Source organism: Cheilinus undulatus, unplaced genomic scaffold (assembly GCF_018320785.1).
Source record: "Cheilinus undulatus unplaced genomic scaffold, ASM1832078v1 Contig4, whole genome shotgun sequence".
NCBI lineage: Eukaryota > Metazoa > Chordata > Actinopteri > Labriformes > Labridae > Cheilinus > Cheilinus undulatus.
This window is the reverse complement of record NW_024571691.1, coordinates 70,565-86,408: the sequence shown is the minus strand read 5'-3', so window position 1 is coordinate 86,408 and position 15,844 is coordinate 70,565. Positions and strand designations below refer to the sequence as shown.

Sequence of the window (15,844 nt, the reverse complement as noted above, 5' to 3'; positions counted from 1 at the left end):
CCAGAGGGATTAGATCAGTCACTGATCAATCATAAATCAAACATTAATCAATCATCTCTGAGGTTTTTTACCTTTTCGATCTCTCAGATACTCTGGGTCTGTGAGGACGACTCCATCTGTAACACACAGCACCTCTCTGATGAATAAGCAGCTTTCCTGAAATCATACGTGCTGCTCTGGACTCCATATCACATCAGGCTTTGCTCTGAATATTCTCAGCAGTCTACTAACATTTGAACTTCTACAGGGCCGATGACCCACCCTCAGCAGCAGGAAGGAGTCTGTGTTTCCTTCAAAATAAAACAGCAAACTCACCAACAGGATCAACGTGGTCTAAATGATCCACGAAGTCTCGCTTCCCCAGGTAGACCGTGAGCTGAGGAGAGAGACGGAACATGGAGGGGAATGTAACATGAATAAAAGATGATCAATCAATCAATCAATCAAACATACAGGATATTAAACAGACCGTACCTTTGAGTTTGGGCTGGACTTCTTAAAGACTCTAGAAGGAGAAATAAAAAATTCAGGATTAAATCACTTCTTCGTCTAGACCAAGTGCCGGATTTCTGCTGTGAAGTGAAGCTAATCAATAAAATATTGGTGATCAGATAGTCAGTATGTTATTGAGGAAGAACAGTCCCTGTGAGCTGTGGACTATTTATTTATTTATTTGTTTATTTATTATCCATTTATCCATTTATTTACCTATTTACTTATTATTTATTCATATATTGATCTATTTTTTATCTATTCATTTATTTATCAATCTATCTATTTACTTATTTATCTGTTTATTTATCGATTTATCATTTATCTATTTATATATTTATTCAGTTATTAACCTTTTTATTTCTCTAATTATTTATCTATTTTTATCTATTTATCTATTTATTTATGTATCTAATTATTTACTTATCTATTTCTTTCTTTCTTTCTCTTTTTCTTTACTTATCTATTTGCCTGTTTATTTATTCATTTATTCATTTATTTATCTTATTATTTACTTATCTATTTCTATATCTATTTCTTTCTTTCTTTCTTCCTTTCTTTGTCTTTATCTATTTATTTAGTTATCTATTTGTCTATTTATTTATTTATTTATTTTTCTATTTATTTTTTTTTCTATTCATTATTTTTTATATCATTATTCAGTTATTCATCTATTAATTAATTATTTAATCTTATTATTTACTTATCTATTTCTTTCTTTCTCTCTTTCTTTCTTTTTGTCTTTACAGTCACTAGAAAAAGTCTGTGAACCCTTTGAGATTTCTTTGATTTCTGCATAAATTGGTCATAAATGTGTTCTGATCTTCATCTAATTCACAACAATAGACAAACACAGTCTGCTTAAACTAATACTGCACAAAAAATGAGATGTTTTTATGTTTTTATTGAACAAAACATGTAAACATTCACAGTGCAGGGTCGAAAAAGTATGTGAACCCCTAGGCTAATGACTCGTTGACCTCCTTTGGCAGCAATAACCTCAACCAAAGGTTTCCTGTAGTTCAGATCAGACCTGCACAATGGCCAGGAGGAATTTTGGACCATTCTTCTTTACAAAACTGTTTCAGTTCAGCAATATTATTGGGATGTCTGGTGTGCATCGCTCTCTTGAGGTCATGCCACAGCATCTCAATGGGGTTGAGGTCAGGACTCTGACTGGGCCACTCCAGAAGGCGTATTTTCTTCTGTTGAAGCCATTCTGTTGTTGATTTACTTCTATGCTTTGGGTCGTTGTCCTGTTGCATCACCCATCCTCTGTTGAGCTTCAGTTGGTGGACAGATGGTCTTAAGTTTTCCTGTAAAATGTATTGATAAAATTGGGAATTCATTTTTCCCTTAATGACAGCAATCCGTCCAGGCCCTGAGGCAGCAAAGCAGCCCCAAACCATGATGGCCCCTCCACCATATTTCACAGTTGGGATGAGGTTTTGATGTTGGTGTGCTGTGCATTTTTTCTCCACACATAGCGTTGTGTGTTCCTTCCAAACAACTCAGTTTTGGTTTCATCTATGGACAGAATATTTTGCCAGTAGTGCTGTGGAACATCCAGGTGCTCTTTTGAAAACTTCAAATGTGCAGCAATGTGTTTTTTGGACAGCAGTGGCTTCCTCCGTGGTGTCCTCTCATGAACTCCATTCTTGTTTAATGTTTTACTTATTGTAGATTTGTCAACACAAATGTTAGCATGTGCCAGAGACTTCTGTAAGTCTTTAGCTGACACTCTAGGAGTCTTCTTCACCTCATTGAGCATTCTGCGCTGTGTTCTTGCAGTCATCTTTACAGGACGACCACGCCTAGGGAGAGTAGCAACAGTGCTGAACCTTCTCCATTTGTAGTCAGTCTGTCTTACCGTGGACACATGAACATCAAGGCTTTTAGAGATACTTTTGGAACCCTTTCCAGCTTCATGCAAGTCAACAATTCTTGATCGTAGGTCTTCTGAGAGCTCTTTTGTGCCAGGCATGGTTCACATCAGGCAATGCTTCTTGAGAACAGCAAACTCAACACTGGTGTGTGTTTTTTATGGGCAGGACAACTTTAACCAACACATCCAATCTCATCAGATTGATTGGACTCCAGGTTGGCTGACTCCTGACTCCATATAGCTCTTGGAGAAGTCATTAGCCTAGCGGTTCACATACTTTTTCCAGAATGTTTAAATGGTTTGTTCAATAAAAACACGAAGAAATATCATTTTTTGTGCAGTATTAGTTTAAGCAGACTGTGTTTCTAGCCACTGTATCTATTTCTTTATCTATTTATTTATTTATGTATTTGTCTATTTGTTTATTTATTTATCTATTTTTCTTTTTGTTTATTTTTTTATTCATGTATCTATATATTTATTTATCTAATTATTTACTTATATTTCTTAATCTGTTTCTTTCTTTATCTATTTCTTCATCTATTTATTTATCTAATTATTAACTGATCTATTTCTATATTTCATTCTTTCTTTCTTTCTTTCTTTCTTTCTTTCTTTCTCTTTATTTATTTATTTATTTATTTTTCTATTTATTTATTTTTCTATTTATTTATTTTTCTATTTATTTTCTTTTTATATATTTATTCAGTTATTTATCGTTTCATTTATCTAATGATTTATTCATCTATTTATTGATTTATCTGTTTATTTATTTATTTATCTAATTATTTACTTATCTATTTCTTTTTTCCTTCTTTCTTTATCTATTTATTTATTTATTTATTTGCCTATTTGTTTATATATTTATTTATTTATCTATTTATTTTTCTATTTATTATCTATTTATATGTTATTTCGTTATTAATCTTTCTATTTATTCATTAATTATTTATTTATTAACTATTCATCTTTTTATTTATCAATCTATTCTCTGTCTATTTATTTGTTTCTTAACCTATTTCTTTATGTATTCATCTTTTTATTTATTTTTTAAATGTATAATCTATTTATTTCTTTATGTATGTATGTATGTTTCTATTGACGACCACATGTCTGGGCAGAAACTCTGTAAAAGGATCAGAGTCAGTGGTGTTCTAGAGATTGATTCAAATGTTGTCATTAGAGAGATCAATGACTCTCCAATGCTCTTCAAACATTTTCATGATTCTTCACAGGACACCCTGTCCTCCCCCTTGTTGGGACGACCCTAGAGTCTGACAGACAGAGGGGAGTTTACTCTGACAGACCCTAGAGTCTGACAGACAGAGGGGAGTTTACTCTGACAGACCCTAGAGTCTGACAGACAGAGGGGAGTTTACTCTGACAGACCCTAGAGTCTGACAGACAGAGGGGAGTTTACTCTGACTGACCCTAGAGTCTGACAGACAGAGGGGAGTTTACTCTGACAGACCCTAGAGTCTGACAGACAGAGGGGAGTTTACTCTGACAGACCCTAGAGTCTGACAGACAGAGGGGAGTTTACTCTGACTGACCCTAGAGTCTGACAGACAGAGGGGAGTTTACTCTGACTGACCCTAGAGTCTGACAGACAGAGGGGAGTTTACTCTGACAGACCCTAGAGTCTGACAGACAGAGGGGAGTTTACTCTGACAGACCCTAGAGTCTGACAGACAGAGGGGAGTTTACTCTGACAGACCCTAGAGTCTGACAGACAGAGGGGAGTTTACTCTGACTGACCCTAGAGTCTGACAGACAGAGGGGAGTTTACTCTGACAGACCCTAGAGTCTGACAGACAGAGGGGAGTTTACTCTGACTGACCCTAGAGTCTGACAGACAGAGGGGAGTTTACTCTGGATGTAAACAAGAAGAGGAAGAAGAAGATTCCTGGGACTGGGACGTGGTGTTTGTTCAGACCATACTAGGACTGACCCTGTCCTCATGCTATCACTCAGCCAGCCTGTGGCTCCATGTATACAAGAGCAGCTGCACACGCTGAAGTAAGGAGCGTGCACAGTGGTGTTGATGCCCCTGTGCACGCCACCGTGCACGCTCCTGTGGATGCTGCTGCTCATTAGCTTGGTTCTGTGTGCAGGAATGTGCTAACGTCGACTCTCTGAGGGGATAAAATGAAGAAAAGGAAGGAGGGCACCATCCTGATGATCTACAGAAATGTCCTGTTTCCTGTTAACCCCTCAACTCTGCTTCCTGTTAACCTTTTAGCTCCAGGATGAGAATGGAGTAAACAGAAAAACACGAGTCAGCAGAAAGAGAGAGCGCTGAGTCAGCAAACTGACTGAGAATGAAAAACAGCAAACCTGAGGGATGAGCAGGGATGTCCTTAAACTCTGAAAGGATTAAGATTAACACCACCAAGACTGGGTCAGTGATACAACCACAATTCCAAAAAAGATGGGTCACTTTATAAAACATTAATGAAAACCTAAACTCATATTTCATCCACTATAGAACATAAACAACATGTCACATGTTCCACTGAGACATTTTAACATTTCAGGAAAATATGAGCTCAGTTTAAATCTGATGGCAGAAACACATCTCAAAAAAGTAGGGACAGGCCGACAAAAGGCTGAAAAAGTAAGAGGTACTAATGAAAAACAGCTGGAGGAGTGGTCTGTAAACATCTGGGAAGTGAAAAGAGTTTGATGGCAGAGGAATGTTGTCCCATACTTGTCATCAGAGAGGGGAACTGTGCCAGATTAACAACCTGGAAGGTCCCTCTCCTCTTTGGATGACTGAAAACGGCATCTGTGGTTTATCTGACCACAGAACAGTTTTCCATGTTTCCTCTGACCACAGAACAGTTTTCCATGTTTCCTCTGACCACAGAACAGTTTTCCATATTTGCTCTGACCACAGAACAGTTTTCCATGTTTCCTCTGACCACAGAACAGTTTTCCATGTTTCCTCTGACCACAGAACAGTTTTCCATGTTTACTCTGACCACAGAACAGTTTTCCATATTTGCTCTGACCACAGAACAGTTTTCCATGTTTCCTCACAGAACAGTTTTCCATGTTTCCTCTGACCACAGAACAGTTTTCCATGTTTCCTCACAGAACAGTTTTCCATGTTTCCTCACAGAACAGTTTTCCATGTTTCCTCACAGAACAGTTTTCCATGTTTCCTCTGACCACAGAACAGTTTTCCATGTTTCCTCACAGAACAGTTTTCCATGTTTCCTCACAGAACAGTTTTCCATGTTTCCTCTGACCACAGAACAGTTTTCCATGTTTCCTCACAGAACAGTTTTCCATGTTTCCTCTGACCACAGAACAGTTTTCCATGTTTCCTCTGACCACAGAACAGTTTTCCATGTTTCCTCTGACCACAGAACAGTTTTCCATGTTTCCTCTGACCACAGAACAGTTTTCAATGTTTCCTCTGACCACAGAACAGTTTTCCATGTTTCCTCTGACCACAGAACAGTTTTCCATGATTCCTCTGACCACAGAACAGTTTTCCATGTTTCCTCACAGAACAGTTTTCCATGTTTCCTCTGACCACAGAACAGTTTTCAATGTTTCCTCTGACCACAGAACAGTTTTCCATGTTTCCTCACAGAACAATTTTCCATGTTTCCTCTGACCACAGAACAGTTTTCCATGTTTCCTCACAGAACAGTTTTCCATGTTTCCTCTGACCACAGAACAGTTTTCCATGTTTCCTCTGACCACAGAACAGTTTTCCATGTTTCCTCTGACCACAGAACAGTTTTCCATGTTTCCTCTGACCACAGAACAGTTTTCCATGTTTCCTCTGACCACAGAACAGTTTTCCATGTTTCCTCACAGAACAGTTTTCCATGTTTCCTCTGACCACAGAACAGTTTTCCATGTTTCCTCTGACCACAGAACAGTTTTCCATGTTTCCTCTGACCACAGAACAGTTTTCCTCTGACCACAGAACAGTTTTCCATGTTTCCTCACAGAACAGTTTTCCATGTTTCCTCTGACCACAGAACAGTTTTCCATGTTTCCTCTGACCACAGAACAGTTTTCCATGTCTCCTCTGACCACAGAACAGTTTTCAATGTTTCCTCTGACCACAGAACAGTTTTCCATGTTTCCTCTGACCACAGAACAGTTTTCCATGATTCCTCTGACCACAGAACAGTTTTCCATGTTTCCTCACAGAACAGTTTTCCATGTTTCCTCTGACCACAGAACAGTTTTCAATGTTTCCTCTGACCACAGAACAGTTTTCCATGTTTCCTCACAGAACAATTTTCCATGTTTCCTCTGACCACAGAACAGTTTTCCATGTTTCCTCACAGAACAGTTTTCCATGTTTCCTCTGACCACAGAACAGTTTTCCATGTTTCCTCTGACCACAGAACAGTTTTCCATGTTTCCTCTGACCACAGAACAGTTTTCCATGTTTCCTCTGACCACAGAACAGTTTTCCATGTTTCCTCTGACCACAGAACAGTTTTCCATGTTTCCTCACAGAACAGTTTTCCATGTTTCCTCTGACCACAGAACAGTTTTCCATGTTTCCTCTGACCACAGAACAGTTTTCCTCTGACCACAGAACAGTTTTCCATGTTTCCTCACAGAACAGTTTTCCATGTTTCCTCACAGAACAGTTTTCCATGTTTCCTCTGACCACAGAACAGTTTTCCATGTTTCCTCACAGAACAATTTTCCATGTTTCCTCTGACCACAGAACAGTTTTCCTCTGACCACAGAACAGTTTTCCATGTTTCCTCTGACCACAGAACAGTTTTCCATGTTTCCTCACAGAACAGTTTTCCATGTTTCCTCACAGAACAGTTTTCCATGTTTCCTCTGACCACAGAACAGTTTTCCATGTTTCCTCACAGAACAATTTTCCATGTTTCCTCTGACCACAGAACAGTTTTCCTCTGACCACAGAACAGTTTTCCATGTTTCCTCTGACCACAGAACAGTTTTCCATGTTTCCTCAGTCCATGTTAAATGAGCTTTGGTCCAGAGAAGACGGTGGTGTTTCTGGATCCTGTTCACATATGGCTTCTTGTCTCCATGATCAGCTTTAACTGTCATTGGTGGATGGCAGGGCCAACTGTGTTGACAGACGCTGATTTCTGGAATGTTCCTGAGCCCATGCAGAGACTTCAGTACAGGATCATGCCTGTTTTTCATGCAGTGGCCCCTGATTCTCTGAATCTGTTGATGATATTATGGACTGTAGATGGAGGAGATTGGTGAACATCTGCCCATCTTTACTTCTGAGAGACTCTGCCTCTCTAAAATGCTCCTCTTATACCCAGTCATGTGACTGACCTGCTGATAATTAACCTCATTAGTGTCAAAATGCTCCTCCAGCTGTTTTTCATTTGTACCTCTTACATTTCCAGCCTTTTGTTGTCCCGTCCCTACTTTTATGATTCAAAATGAGCTCATATTTTCCTGGAATGTTAAAATGCCTCAGTGGAACATCTGATAATGTTGTTTATGTTCTATAGTGGATCAAATATGAGTTCATGAGGTTTGATCGTCGACTTCTTTTTTTTACAGTTTACACAGCGTACCAGCTTTTTTGGAAAAATGTTGTAGAAAGGTTAAAAATGACAAAATTTTGCCTAAAACTGAGACTGCTATCACAGACTGATTGACTGGGACAGTCCAGGGTGTAGACTCCGTGCCAACGTTGTTTGTCCCAGACAACTCTCCTCACCTCTGTAGAAAACCTCAGACTCTGATCGATCAGGACAGAATAATCGATCATGTCTCCTCTACACTGATGGTTCAAGCTCCTTCAGGGAGACTCGGACCCCAAAAACCGTCTTTAAGCAAAAGTCTTCACATTCCCACGGTTCTCTGTGTTTAGATAAGGTCTGAGGAGACCGACAGGACCACCGGATCAGCCTCTCCGGTTAACGGGACAGTAGTCGGTTATTTTCCGGACTGAACACGTAAATGAAGAATAAAGAACTCACCTGGTTCCTGGTTTGTCCCCCATTCTCTCTTTATCCCGGGTTAAACTGCTTCTCTAGGACTAACTGGGTCTGTTTGGTCCCTGCTGGGTCTCCTCCGGATCATGGTCTGTTTCCGCCGTTTGACACTCAAACTCCGCCTGTCAGAGACCAGGGCCAGGACCAGGGAGGGCGCAGAGGGGCTGCAAGGGCCCCCCTTCACTGACGAAGGATCGCCATTAAAGCTTGTTTGTCTGACTGATTATAAAAACTATTATATTAATATTAATAAGACTAATAATAAAAATGGTAATAATAACAATAATGATATAGATCATAATAATTTTATAAATAAAAGTTAAAATAATAATAATGATAAAAATAATTATTATAATGATAATAATAACAAAAAGAGCTGTAATAATAACAGCAATAATAATAATAATAATGATAATGATAATAATAATAACTATAATAATAAAATAGTAATAGTAAAAAAAATAATAATAACAATAATAACAATAATAAATATTATAATAATAATAATTTTTATAATAATAATAATAATAATAATAATAATAACAATAATAAATATTGTTATAATAATAATAATAATAATAATAATAATAATAACAATAATAATGATAATAATAATGTTGTTATAATAATAATAATAATAATAATAAAAATAATGATAATAATGATAAAAATAATTATTATAATGATAATAATAACAAAAAGAGCTGTAATAATAACAGCAATAATAATAATAATAATGATAATAATAATAACTATAATAATAAAATAGTAATAGTAAAAAATAATAATAATAATAACAATAATAACAATAATAAATATTATAATAATAATAATTTATAATAATAATAATAATAATAATAATGATAAAAATAATTATTATAATGATAATAACAAAACAGCTGTAATAATAACAGCAATAATAATAATAATAATGATGATGATGATAATAATAATAATAATAATAACTATAATAACAAAATAGTGATAGTAATTAATAATAATAATAATAATACTAACAACAATAAATATAATAATAACAATAATAATAATAATTATTGTATTTATAATAATGGTAATAATAATAAAAATAATAACAATATTAATAATAGTACTAATATTGATAATAATAGTAATTATAAAAAATAATAACAAAAACAAGAACAATAATAATAATAATAATAATAATAATAATAACTAGAATAACAAAATAGTGATAGTAGTTAATAATAATAATAATAATATTAACAACAATAAAGATAATAATAACAATAATAATAATTATTATTGTATTATAATAATGGTAATGATAATAAAAATAATAACAATATTAATAATAGTACTGATATTGATAATAATAGTAATTATAAAAAATAATAACAAAAACAAGAACAATAATAATAATAATAATAATAATAATAACTAGAATAACAAAATAGTGATAGTAGTTAATAATAATAATAATAATATTAACAACAATAAAGATAATAATAACAATAATAATAATTATTATTGTATTATAATAATGGTAATGATAATAAAAATAATAACAATATTAATAATAGTACTGATATTGATAATAATAGTAATTATAAAAAATAATAACAACAACAAGAACAATAACAATAATAATAATAATAATAATAGTAATGATAATGAGCATTTTTTTGTCCAATCAAATTTTTACTCTTTTACAGTCATTTTTTGCCGTGTTTTTGCTGTTTGGTTGCCAATCAAACACATTTTTGCCCATTTTACTCACTTTTACCCTCATTTTTGCCATGTTGGTCCTGTTGAATGGTCATTTCTCCCACATCTCTGCGCTTTTTTGCAGTTTTTCTCACTTTTCACCAACTTTTTGAGATTTTATGCCTACTTTGCCCCTTGTTGCTCTTTTTTGCTGCTGTTTGACCATTATTTGCCACCTTTAACTTGTTTTTATTGCCACTTTAATCTGTTTTTGCTCTTTTTTGCTGCTGTTTGACCATTATTTGCCACCTTTAACTTGTTTTTATTGCCACTTTAATCTGTTTTTGCCCTTTTTTGCTGCTGTTTGACCATTATTTGCCACCTTTAACTTGTTTTTATTGCCACTTTAATCTTTTTTTGCTCTTTTTTGCTGCTGTTTGACCATTATTTGCCACCTTTAACTTGTTTTTATTGCCACTTTAATCTGTTTTTGCTCTTTTTTGCTGCTGTTTGACCATTATTTGCCACCTTTAACTTGTTTTCATTGCCACTTTAATCCGTTTTTGCTCTTTTTTGCTGCTGTTTGACCATTATTTGCCACCTTTAACTTGTTTTTATTGCCATTTTAATCTGTTTTTGCTCTTTTTTGCTGCTGTTTGACCATTATTTGCCACCTTTAACTTGTTTTTATTGCCACTTTAATCTGTTTTTGCTCTTTTTTGCTGCTGTTTGACCATTATTTGCCACCTTTAACTTGTTTTCATTGCCACTTTAATCCGTTTTTGCTCTTTTTTGCTGCTGTTTGACCATTATTTGCCACCTTTAACTTGTTTTTATTGCCATTTTAATCTTTTTTTGCTCTTTTTTGCTGCTGTTTGACCATTATTTGCCACCTTTAACTTGTTTTTATTGCCACTTTAATCCGTTTTTGCTCTTTTTTGCTGCTGTTTGACCATTATTTGCCACCTTTAACTTGTTTTTATTGCCACTTTAATCTGTTTTTGCTCTTTTTTGCTGCTGTTTGACCATTATTTGCCACCTTTAACTTGTTTTTATTGCCACTTTAATCTGTTTTTGCTCTTTTTTGCTGCTGTTTGACCATTATTTGCCACCTTTAACTTGTTTTTATTGCCACTTTAATCTTTTTTTGCTCTTTTTTGCTGCTGTTTGACCATTATTTGCCACCTTTAACTTGTTTTTATTGCCACTTTAATCTGTTTTTGCCCTTTTTTGCTGCTGTTTGACCATTATTTGCCACCTTTAACTTGTTTTTATTGCCACTTTAATCTGTTTTTGCTCTTTTTTGCTGCTGTTTGACCATTATTTGCCACCTTTAACTTGTTTTTATTGCCACTTTAATCTGTCTTTGCTCTTTTTTGCTGCTGTTTGACCATTATTTGCCACTTTTAACTTGTTTTTATTGCCACTTTAATCTGTTTTTGCTCTTTTTTGCTGCTGTTTGACCATTATTTGCCACCTTTAACTTGTTTTTATTGCCACTTTAATCATTTTTTGCTGCTGTTTGACCATTATTTGCCACCTTTAACTCGTTTTTATTGCCACTTTAATCTGTTTTTGCTCTTTTTTGCTGCTGTTTGACCATTATTTGCCACTTTTAACTTGTTTTTATTGCCACTTTAATCTTTTTTTGCCCTTTTTTGCTGCTGTTTGACCATTATTTGCCACCTTTAACTTGTTTTTATTGCCACTTTAATCTGTCTTTGCTCTTTTTTGCTGCTGTTTGACCATTATTTGCCACCTTTAACTCGTTTTTATTGCCACTTTAATCTGTTTTTGCTCTTTTTTGCTGCTGTTTGACCATTATTTGCCACCTTTAACTTGTTTTTATTGCCACTTTAATCTGTTTTGCTTTTTTGCTGCTGTTTGACCATTATTTGCCACATTTAACTTGTTTTTATTGCCACTTTAATCTGTTTTGCTCTTTTTGCTGCTGTTTGACCATTATTTGCCACCTTTAACTTGTTTTTATTGCCACTTTAATCTGTTTTTGCTCTTTTTTGCTGCTGTTTGACCATTATTTGCCACCTTTAACTTGTTTTTATTGCCACTTTAATCTGTTTTTGCTCTTTTTTGCTGCTGTTTGACCATTATTTGCCACCTTTAACTTGTTTTTATTGCCACTTTAATCATTTTTTGCTGCTGTTTGACCATTATTTGCCACTTTTAACTCGTTTTCATTGCCACTTTAATCTGTTTTTTGCTCTTTTTTGCTGCTCTTTGACCATTATTTGCCACCTTTAACTTGTTTTTATTGCCACTTTAATCTGTTTTTGCTCTTTTTTGCTGCTGTTTGACCATTATTTGCCACCTTTAACTTGTTTTTATTGCCACTTTAATCTGTTTTTGCCCTTTTTTGCTGCTGTTTGACCATTATTTGCCACCTTTAACTTGTTTTTATTGCCACTTTAATCATTTTTTGCTGCTGTTTGACCATTATTTGCCACTTTTAACTCGTTTTCATTGCCACTTTAATCTTTTTTTGCTCTTTTTTGCTGCTGTTTGACCATTATTTGCCACCTTTAACTTGTTTTTATTGCCACTTTAATCCGTTTTTTGCTCTTTTTTGCTGCTGTTTGACCATTATTTGCCACCTTTAACTTGTTTTTATTGCCACTTTAATCTGTTTTTGCCCTTTTTTGCTGCTGTTTGACCATTATTTGCCACCTTTAACTTGTTTTTATTGCCACTTTAATCTGTTTTTGCTCTTTTTTGCTGCTGTTTGACCATTATTTGCCACCTTTAACTTGTTTTTATTGCCACTTTAATCTGTTTTTGCTCTTTTTTGCTGCTGTTTGACCATTATTTGCCACCTTTAACTTGTTTTTATTGCCACTTTAATCTGTCTTTGCTCTTTTTTGCTGCTGTTTGACCATTATTTGCCACTTTTAACTTGTTTTTATTGCCACTTTAATCTGTTTTTGCTCTTTTTTGCTGCTGTTTGACCATTATTTGCCACCTTTAACTTGTTTTTATTGCCACTTTAATCATTTTTTGCTGCTGTTTGACCATTATTTGCCACCTTTAACTCGTTTTTATTGCCACTTTAATCTGTTTTTGCTCTTTTTTGCTGCTGTTTGACCATTATTTGCCACTTTTAACTTGTTTTTATTGCCACTTTAATCTTTTTTTGCCCTTTTTTGCTGCTGTTTGACCATTATTTGCCACCTTTAACTTGTTTTTATTGCCACTTTAATCTGTCTTTGCTCTTTTTTGCTGCTGTTTGACCATTATTTGCCACCTTTAACTCGTTTTTATTGCCACTTTAATCTGTTTTTGCTCTTTTTTGCTGCTGTTTGACCATTATTTGCCACCTTTAACTTGTTTTTATTGCCACTTTAATCTGTTTTTGCTCTTTTTTGCTGCTGTTTGACCATTATTTGCCACTTTTAACTTGTTTTTATTGCCACTTTAATCTGTTTTTGCTCTTTTTTGCTGCTGTTTGACCATTATTTGCCACCTTTAACTTGTTTTTATTGCCACTTTAATCTGTTTTTGCTCTTTTTTGCTGCTGTTTGACCATTATTTGCCACTTTTAACTTGTTTTTATTGCCACTTTAATCTGTTTTTGCTCTTTTTTGCTGCTGTTTGACCATTATTTGCCACCTTTAACTTGTTTTTATTGCCACTTTAATCTGTTTTTGCCCTTTTTTGCTGCTGTTTGACCATTATTTGCCACCTTTAACTTGTTTTTATTGCCACTTTAATCATTTTTTGCTGCTGTTTGACCATTATTTGCCACTTTTAACTCGTTTTCATTGCCACTTTAATCTTTTTTTGCTCTTTTTTGCTGCTGTTTGACCATTATTTGCCACCTTTAACTTGTTTTTATTGCCACTTTAATCCGTTTTTTGCTCTTTTTTGCTGCTGTTTGACGATTATTTGCCACCTTTAACTTGTTTTTATTGCCACTTTAATCTGTTTTTGCCCTTTTTTGCTGCTGTTTGATCATTATTTGCCACCTTTAACTTGATAAACTTTCACCACTTCTATTGTGACTCTTGCAAAGGCATCTGTAAACACTTTGGCTCTTTGGTGGAGCAGGATTGAGGAACACTGGTCTAGAAGATGGCCTCTGTTATGTGTAGACGGTCTAACATGTTGGATAAAATTCATCCAGATGACGAGGTTTACAACGTCTGAGTTAAAGAGTACCTGTCCACATGCAGATTAAAAACACCTAAAATAAGCATTTTGTCATATTTGCCTCAGTTCTGAAAATTAATAAGATTTAAAATGAGCATAATCTTTGAAGGAAGGAAGGAATGTGCTTCAAGCTGACCTCGTTCCATTCTTACATTCCCTCCTTATTTAGTAAATTATTTTCAAATTCTATTTTTATGCATAAAAATGTTTATTGATCTATTATTTTTCCTTTATTTTAATAATTTTCTTTTTTCTAATATTGGTGACCCTTATTTACAATGGTTTTATTTTATTTCAATGTTTCATAATCCTGAACATTAATGTTTAAAAATGAAATAAAACATAAAATCCAGTCATTAAATTAAGTGAAAGGGATAAGAAAATAAAACAATGGCAGATAAATAATAAGAATTATAATTAATAATAATAAAATTAAAAGAAATCAGAATGAAATTGGAAGCAAATCTTTATTTTAATGATTATCTAATAACTGTGACTGGGTTTTATTAAACTCTTAACATCTGCCGTCGTTTCCGTCCGGAGTTTTATTTTGAAGGGTGTAGCCGGAAGCGGCTTAAAGTGGGCGTGTGTCGTTGTGTCATAGTGAACGCCTCAGACTGCGGCTCTGCGGAGAGACCCGGCACCGCTCAGACCGACTTCAGGCCCGCTCTCCTCCCGGCTCTCTGCTCCCTGTTAGCGGCTCTCTCTGACTCTTCAGCCCGACCATGGCTCACTCCTCCCGGGGCTCCGTGTTCCCTCTCCTCCCGCTGCTCCTGCCGCTGCTGCTGGGCCTGCTGCTGCCGCTGCTCGGTGAGCCTTTGTCCCGCACACCTCCTCCACATGTTCCGCTCTTTGTGCCGCACCGAGGCTGAGCTAACGGTGCACCCGCTACAGACACATAACGGAGACATAATAATCCCTCCTTTACACCAGTTTAACCTTAAAGTTTAATCCGGTTTAAAGGTGATTCTGCAGAATTTTGAGTCTTTATTCCCTCTCAGAGCCTCCATGTGCCCGGACGTGCAGGTTTTACTAATGTGAGGTAGTCTTAAAAAATTCTTTGTTTGTAATGTTTTTGATCATGTGGGGTGGTTGGAGAGGCCCCAGCTGCAGGTTAAATGTGGTTTTAGAGAATATTAGAGAGAATGATAAATGCAGAGGCACCACCCTCCATCTAAGCCTGCATCTCTGCTGCACATGTCAGCATGAACATGATGTCACTGATGTTAAAGTCACTACAGTCTGAATAATTCAGCAGTAAATGTGCTCATCTGTGACTGTAACACCTCTGATTTCACTCTGACATCAGCAGCCTGCAGGGACATTTCATTCACATTTATACTCTGTATTAAAATCATGTTTAAAGTGAATAATGCAGATTTGAGCTTTTATTTCCTCTTTGTCCAGGTCTTTAAACATCAGGTTTTACAGATGTGAAGCAGCTACGGTTGGGAGTCCAAACCTGGTTCCATAAGGACCCAGTTCAGCATTTTTTTCAACCCCAAAAATCAGAATGATTAGAGCTCACTGGTACTGCAAACCAGCCTCATGGGTCCTGATGCTGCCGGCCCAGTAGAGCCATCTAAATCAGTGGTTTTCATAGTGTGAGGTGGGCCTCCCCCAGGGGGCGCCACAGAAC

General features: G+C 35.4%; 2 protein-coding genes across 3 annotated transcripts in view; one reads left to right on the top strand and one right to left on the bottom strand.

Moving 5' to 3' along the window:
* The window catches only part of LOC121506656 (arrestin red cell-like), a 30,720-nt gene extending 22,258 nt beyond the window's left edge, over nt 1-8,462 (bottom strand). Inside the window, exons 1-4 of the mRNA XM_041782490.1 lie at nt 8,341-8,462; nt 475-505; nt 316-376; nt 72-116 (exon numbers count right to left, since the gene is read on the bottom strand). Coding sequence (XP_041638424.1) covers nt 72-116; nt 316-376; nt 475-505; nt 8,341-8,363 — 160 coding nt within the window. The 5' untranslated portion in view covers nt 8,364-8,462. The remainder of the gene's footprint in view (nt 1-71; nt 117-315; nt 377-474; nt 506-8,340) is intronic.
* Nucleotides 8,463-14,798: 6,336 nt separating this feature from the next.
* Nucleotides 14,799-15,844, top strand: part of cd99l2 (CD99 molecule-like 2) — a 49,143-nt gene continuing 48,097 nt past the window's right edge. For both annotated transcript variants that reach the window (XM_041782482.1, XM_041782481.1), the window contains exon 1: nt 14,799-15,015. In XM_041782482.1, the coding sequence (XP_041638416.1) occupies nt 14,931-15,015 (85 nt within the window). In that variant the 5' untranslated portion in view covers nt 14,799-14,930. The remainder of the gene's footprint in view (nt 15,016-15,844) is intronic.